Source organism: Acanthopagrus latus, chromosome 16 (genome assembly GCF_904848185.1).
Source record: "Acanthopagrus latus isolate v.2019 chromosome 16, fAcaLat1.1, whole genome shotgun sequence".
Lineage (NCBI taxonomy): Eukaryota > Metazoa > Chordata > Actinopteri > Spariformes > Sparidae > Acanthopagrus > Acanthopagrus latus.
Window position 1 is genome coordinate 23,805,178 of NC_051054.1, and position 7,533 is coordinate 23,812,710.

A 7,533-nucleotide genomic window follows, 5' to 3' on the forward strand; every position below is an offset into this window, starting at 1 on the left:
GGCTTGCCCTTACTGTCGGCAACGTAAGCAAAATATTTCATATTTCGCTCCGTGCTTCTGCTTTTTCAACACGCCTCAGACGGTTGGCAGGAGCACTCATGTCACATTCAGCTGACAGACATGTGGACTTGTTGAAAGAGTTCAAAGAGCTGCAGGTTAGTGATAGATAACTTAACGTTAAATATCACCCAGATTTTTTTTTTCTACTATAAGCACTGAACTTTTAATGAAAAATCAGGCTATTTAATAATCTCTGAGAGCAAACAAGACAAATGAACAAAACAAGATGACACTTGTCTTCTTGGATACAGAAGCTATAAAGCTCAGCAGCTTTTACAAAAATATATATTTTTATTTTGACTTTTGAAGTGTTTAACCCTAACCCTTAATAAAAATAAATAAATCATTTTAACTTCTACATTCTGTCATCTGATATTTTATTCCATTACTTTTGATAATGTTCTAGTTTTCTGCCGTGGTATTGTTTCAGTACCGGTATTGAGATATTTTAGGCAGGTATCGTACCAAAGTCATAATTTTGGTATCCTGACAACAATACTCTATATGTGCATCGCTAGTAGAGACTTACCCCGAAAGTCATTGCAGCAAAAGGTGGTTCTACAAAGTATTGACTCAGAGGGGTGAATACTTTTGCATGCCACACTTTTCTGTTTTTTATTTTTAAAAATGTTTGCAAAACCATGTATCATTTTCCTTCCACTTCACAATTGTGCACCACCTTGTTCGTCTGTCACATAAAAAAAAATACATTTACGTTTGTGGTTGAAACGTGACAAAGTGTGTAAAAGTTCAAGGGGGGTGAATACTTTTGCAAGCCACTGTACATAGGGGGTCCATCTATCAGAAGTCAGGGTTCTCCCCAGACAATGGAACGGTGGCGCAGCGCCACTATACTGCTAGGTCAGCGCCACTATACTCATTTTCAATGTAAGCAGCTTTGGAGCGGGTGAGGGTGACAAGCGAGCGAGCGTCTGTCCTCACTCCCCCCGTCTGACAACAGCGATAGCGGGTGAGAATCACGAGTGAGCGAGCGAGCGAGCGTCCGTCCATCCGCCGCCCCCCCGTCCGACGATGGCGACCAACTCTGGCCGCCCCCCCCCTTGGGATGACGGTGCGCCACTACACTACAAATTTCTGGGGAGAACCCTGGAAGTAGACAGCATCATAAGCTGTGTTGGATGTATAATGATATCTAGTTGCTGCTTGCATCGCCAGAATTGAGCCTCAAATCAGTAATACACACAGAAACCTTTTGGACTCTGACAGGAAATAGTTCTCAGAAAGCCAGTGCTTTTACTTGATAGTTTGCGTCTTGGATAAAATACTCACAGTTCTTGTCTGTATTTGCGGAGCTTGGCTTTGGTATCAGCGAGCTCCACAGATAGGTGCTGCTTTTCCTCTTTAGTCAACCCAGACACAATCATAGCCGGGCCTCCATTACTCACTCCCACACCACCAGAAAGCTGGACACACTCTAGGCTGCTCATTTCCAGGTTCCTGCACCCTTCCTGGGTCTGCTGACTGCATAAGTAGTCCCTCTCCTGGGTCAGATCCACAATCACCTGGAAGAACAGAGGGTTTTTTGACTAATTCAGTTTTAATTCCTCTTTTCCCATTGAAACAGGCAGACCTTTAATATTCTTAAATTGAACAATTTTCAAAACTTAAATGTATGAATTAGTTTATTTAGTCTGTCGGACATATAGTCTGTTTCTCTAAAGATTTTTAGATGGAGAATGTGATAATCTGTCAAGTGACCCATGTATGTATCACACCTGTGAGTGCTAACTTAAATTTGCTAAGTGAACCTGAGAAGCTACAGGAGAAACATATTGTTTGTGTCTAATAAATTCAAAGTCAAGTAATTCTAGTGCATAGTGGTTAATTTTGATCTTTACCTCATGTGATCACTGGTCGAGAACCTGATTGCAAATTCCAGTTTGGGGGGGGGGTGTCTGATCACTTTTATATTAGTGTACAATGAGAAAATCTTATGAAACAACATTGCAACATTGAATACTACAAACTGGACCCCAATCACAATAATCAAACATATGTAAAGAAATTAACTGCATCACATTCATCATATTAGAAGTAGACAAAAAAGAATGGAGGTGTTTAACTGTATAAGATACTCTTATCATGATTCATAACATTTTGTTTGAGCTTCAGTACCTCACTGGCTTTGTCTCTCTGTTCAATCAGATGCCGTAGCGACACAGCCATGTTGCGGGACAGAGGTTCCAGTTCCTCATGTGGTAGTTCTGATCCCTCTTCCAGCCAAGACAGATCAAGAACATTTAGCTGGTTATGAGTCACCTACAAGACACACACACACACACACACACATACACACACACACACACAAAATATAATGTACATAGTATAGAGGATTTCTCCATGCATGAAGTAGAGTGAATATATCTTTAAATAACCACTTTATTTTCCAATATTTCCTTTTAATGTTTTGCTAAAGTAGCTTCAAATCAAGATGAATAATTTTACTGGGCTATTTAAAAAAAAATAAAAAATCTATACTTATTACTGCTGTAAATCAGCTTGACATATTTGACATATTCAGACACAACCTAAACAACTTAACCTGATGTCATCATCCAAGTCATCCACCAGATTTTAGCCTGACTGAGAAATAAAGGGCTGACCTGAGAGCCATAACAGGTCATTTCTCTAAAAGTAGGAATTACCTAGATTCAGGAATTTATCCAAAAACAAATTTTAAAAAACTTTTTTTTTAGATTTTGAGAGAAGAGAACCGGAAATGAAAAAATGCCAACTGTTTTCCGGGTTTCAGACACCATTCTATGAACTTGACATTTGAACAGTAAAATCTAATCAGTTCATCCAAGTGGACATTTGTGCCAAATTTGAAGAAATCCCAACAAGGTATTTTTGAGACATTGTGTTTCCAAGAATGGGACAGACTGACAGACTTATGGACTGACAGATAACCTGAAAAATATAATGCCTCAATCCACAGCTTTCAACAACACGAAGGCATAATAATACCCAGGAGGTGTTACCAACAAAATCTGTTTTACATTGATATATAACATAGTTTCAGTTGCCAGACAGTTGTTGTGAGAATACTCTCCTCCCTTCTATAATCTTAAATTGATTGTCATATGTTCCACAGTGTATATCTTTTTTACAATATCTATCCACTGTTTCAGGGTGGGAGACTCTTTTAGCAGCAAATGTGTTGTATGCATCTGGCTGCTGGGTTCAGTTTATGGCCAGAAAAAGCTAATGGTGTACATCTGGTGGAGATCATCTTTACACAGAAACAGGGGCATTAAAAAGAATGTTAAATTAATTTTGTGCCTTTTTTAAAACATTTAAATTATGCTTTTTCATTGTGTTCAAAGAAGTTAAAAAAAACAATACAACAAACATTTGATATTCATTTATCAGCAGTTTCTATCATAGTGTACTGACCTCCTGGATGTGAGAGACAATGGCACCCTGTGTCTCAATGTCCAGCAACTTGATCTTCTCTATCATCTCCTCCTTACGCTCAGACTGATACGCGCACACACACACGGAAATTAAAATAGTAAAGACATTTGTATAAAATCTTGTTTTTTTAATGTTTCCATTACATTGACTATAGGAGATGTAGTCTGATGATGAAAGTGAAATGTAATTACATGCAAATGTATTCTTACTACTAGTCAGGTGGAAAAAAAAAATGTGTACAGGATCAACAACATTTTTATGATCCACCTTCTCCCTCATTGCCTTCCTCTTTTCTGGAACCATTAGAACCAGTAGAGATTGGAAGGAATATAAAAGGAGGGAAGAGTGAAAGAAAGGAGGGATACTAGGAGTGAGGGAGTGAGGGAAAGAGAAACAGAACAACCGCGGGCAAAGGAAGAAAAGATGAATGACGAGATTAAAAAAAAGCCGGTAGGTGGGATCAGAGCCATGGGAGAGGTAGAAATGAAAGACAATAAAGAAATGAACAAATACACAAACAGACTGAGAAACCACCTGATCCCCACCAATCACATGACTAACCCTTCCTCTTTAATTACAGGCAGCACATTAAACTCTTACCTCGCCATGTCAGGCTGATATCAAGTTAAATTCAGGCTTTCTAAAAATGCATTTCAACTTTACTTCAACTTTAAGTTAAATATTCAAGTATTAACAATATAGAAATATATACAGTAAAAGACATCATTCTAATGGTTCAGCTGTGTTTATACAACAGTTAGTTTTGACCATGTAATTTGACTGGACAAGAGGCATTCCATGATTGCTGATATAGAGTATAACCGCAGTGGGACTTTTTACAGACATATCACTCTGCTGCGCAGGCGTTCTAATTACCATTAATTAACGGTACATCAGTTGCTAAATTGTCTTGGATTGTGGCAAACTTTGCACCACAAAGATGGACATATTTCCACAAATGACATTTGAGTTAAATTACGAATGGTCAGACTCAGAGGGGGACAAAGGGAAGGAGAGAGGCCAGGATACATCAGCGCAAACCAGGTGTGTTGATATGACATCAGCTGACTTGACAAATTAAAGAAGAGCAAAAATAAAGCCAACACTTCCATACAGAAACTGTCTGATGCGGGACTCAGGGCGAGGGAGATCATGGCAGTGAGTGGGCAGAGGTGAGATGCTTTTGATTAATAGATACAGTGTCGCAGTCCAAACATAAAATACATATCTACACAAAAATTTTGTTGTATAAAAACAATATCACGCTCGTGGGCGTGCGGTTGTACTATATAACAGCACTAGTGTGATTATCTGTGGCACAAAAAACACCAGTGCTGTTATACAGTACAACCGCAATCCCTCTCATGTGATATTGCTTAAATAAAACACTGATAGAATACAATACAATACAATACAATACAATAAAATCACTTTATTGATCCCAGACTGGGAAATTATTTTGTTACAGCAGATAGGATAGGATAGGATAGGATAGGATAGGATAGGATAGGATAGGATAGTATAAGATAGGATAGGATAGGATAGGATAAGATAGGAGAGGATAGGATAGGATAGGATAGGATAGGATAGGATAGGATAGGATCTCCTGTGCATTTTGACCCAACAGTCCCACCTTATCAGCAAACACAATGAACGGCTATGCTCAGACATGCAAAACTAAACAGACAGAAATACACTTCCTGGGAGAGAGTGGGTGGTACAGTGAGCTGCTGTGTTTGGGCATGTGTGTGTGAGTGTGTGTATTACCTGGACAGCGCAGCCGAGTATCAGCAGCAGAAGTCTTTTCAGATCCTCCATGCTCTTAGCTGGCGACAACAAAACACAGCGTGGTACTGTACATCAGAACATTAGCGAGTCTTCCAACATAGTGTTTGAAAAAAAATATCAAAAGATCAATCGATTTAACAGCAAAAGCAATTTTTTTTTCAACTCTGCAAACACACCGCTAATATTGACACTTCTGCTCTGCACTAATACATTTGCCAACATGATTTTTTCGAAGTGGACTTATTACATTCACCACAGTGACACTGTGATGACATAAATAGTAGAGGTGATTAAAAATACCGATTCATCAATGCATTGCAATATATTTTTAAAATCCTCTTAATCAATTCAGGCAAGCAGTGGCCCCTGACCACCCACTGTCCCTTACCGGACGCCTCTCTGTCCCCTCCTCCAGCAGCTGGAAGCGCCTCGCCCGCGACCTCGCTCGAGGGTCGGAGCTGATGTCTGATGCACAGCTCTTTTGGAGACTGTAAACTCCCTGTGCAGCTAGTCTCACCCTGGCTGCTGCACCATGCGCCCATGGGTAGCACTCTCCTCCAGGGAGCGAGAGGGGTACAGTGTCAACGTTTAACCCCCTCGCGTCTAGCCGGAGGGCGGAGGGACTGCGGTAATGTCTATGTTTATGTCAGACAAAAATGGACCATGCAGTCCCAGAAACAATGGCACTTTCTCAGCTTAACTATGGTTGCACTATTTTATAACAAAACACATCATGTGCCTTTGTTTACATTTCAATTCAAACTAGAACTTCCTAGAGGAAAGATTTATAACATAAGATTGACTTGATAATTGAATTTAAAACTTAACAGGTACTCTAATTAATTATTTGTTTAATACTACTTATTACTAAATCGATATCAAACCATTTTAATCAGTATTGAATTGAATCGATATTGAATCAAATTGCAAAAGGAATCAAAATCGAACTGAAACGTGAGGTTCTTAACAATACCCAGCCCTAATAAATAGGATGGTAGCCACCCTAACAAAGAGTTAATAATATACTGCATATATGTTCACCGAATGGCCGTAAGTGTGCACAGGCAGAGACACACACAGACTTTACAGATTACATGCTGCATCAGGGCCAGTAGAGGATTTTTACATCAATTTATTTTATTAGCAACTGGATGAAAAACACTGACTGAGAGGCCAACAATCAGTTGTTCCATGCTAGACAGTATATACACACACATACTTGTAAATATACATTTTTTTAATTCACTAATTTTACTTGAAGACTTTTACTCAGGTATTATTTGCATGGGTGACCCTTATTTTGACACTGCATTTTTAATCAAGTTTGACTTTTGGGTACTTTTTACAACACTGGTAAGGTAAGGGTGTGTGATGTGTGGGTGTGTGATGTGTGGGTGTGTGTGCTACCTGATAATGGATCCTTGGCGATGCAGAGGATGTTGGGAAGGGGCATGACTATCAACTGCTGTAAGGTCTCCTGTAGTGGAGAAGAGAAGGTTGGGTGTATTGTTGGGGAAGTAAACTAAAAACAGACACATCACTGCTATGTTCATAACGATAACTGTGCAAAAAGGGTTAGATGGTGTTACTGATGAACATAGTAGCACTAGAAAACTGCAGAAGTATCAGTAGCCAACTGGGGGTCTGACCTGTGGCCCTTTGCAGAATGCTGCCCCCCATCCCATTTTCCTGTCATCTCTAAGCTGTACTACAGAAATTAAAACATAAAACAGCTCAAGTCAGTTGATCAATTGATAGAATAGAAATGTATTTATTTAATTTATTAATAACAGCTTATTGATATATTAATGAATCATTGCTGCTATAGTCTACTTCTTCACTATCACTGTCATGCTAACTGTCAAGTTAACATGCACAAAAATAACCTTAAAAAAATTCCTTGACCTTGATTACTAGAGAATTGTGATCAAGATATGTACTTGTAACAATGTCAGACAGTGTTGTGCTATGTTGACATGATGCTGCTCACTACAATTGCAACAGTGTTTTTGTGGACACTTTGTATATGTACTGTAATGTTGTATATTTGCTCATTTTCAGTGATATGATTGTTGTTGTTGAGCAAACTGAAAAATCAACTTTAAAGTTGATAGAGTGAGTGAACTGAGTGGCACATTTTACTTTTTTTTTTTTTTTTAAAAGGTGCTCTCTGTTGAGACCGTAAGGAGATACTGTTTCTAAACTGACAGAGATACTAGGGCTGCTGAACTTTGTTTCATTTCTACA

General features: G+C 38.9%; 1 protein-coding gene across 7 annotated transcripts in view; it reads right to left on the bottom strand.

Annotated features, from left to right (window-relative positions):
- Positions 1 to 7,533, bottom strand: part of ccdc88c (coiled-coil domain containing 88C) — a 69,417-nt gene that overhangs the window by 35,017 nt on the left and 26,867 nt on the right. For 6 of the 7 annotated variants that reach the window (XR_005079535.1, XR_005079534.1, XM_037125196.1 and 3 more), the window contains exons 4-8: positions 6,694 to 6,763; positions 5,266 to 5,324; positions 3,478 to 3,561; positions 2,197 to 2,340; positions 1,351 to 1,583 (exon numbers count right to left, since the gene is read on the bottom strand). Coding sequence is in view for 5 of the 7 variants with exons in the window: in XM_037125196.1 (XP_036981091.1) it covers positions 1,351 to 1,583; positions 2,197 to 2,340; positions 3,478 to 3,561; positions 5,266 to 5,324; positions 6,694 to 6,763 (590 nt within the window). In the remaining 2 variants the exon portion in view is untranslated. Of the gene's footprint in view, positions 1 to 1,350; positions 1,584 to 2,196; positions 2,341 to 3,477; positions 3,562 to 5,265; positions 5,325 to 5,674; positions 5,950 to 6,693; positions 6,764 to 7,533 lie in introns of those variants that run through there. The other variant, XM_037125198.1, reaches the window with a different exon arrangement.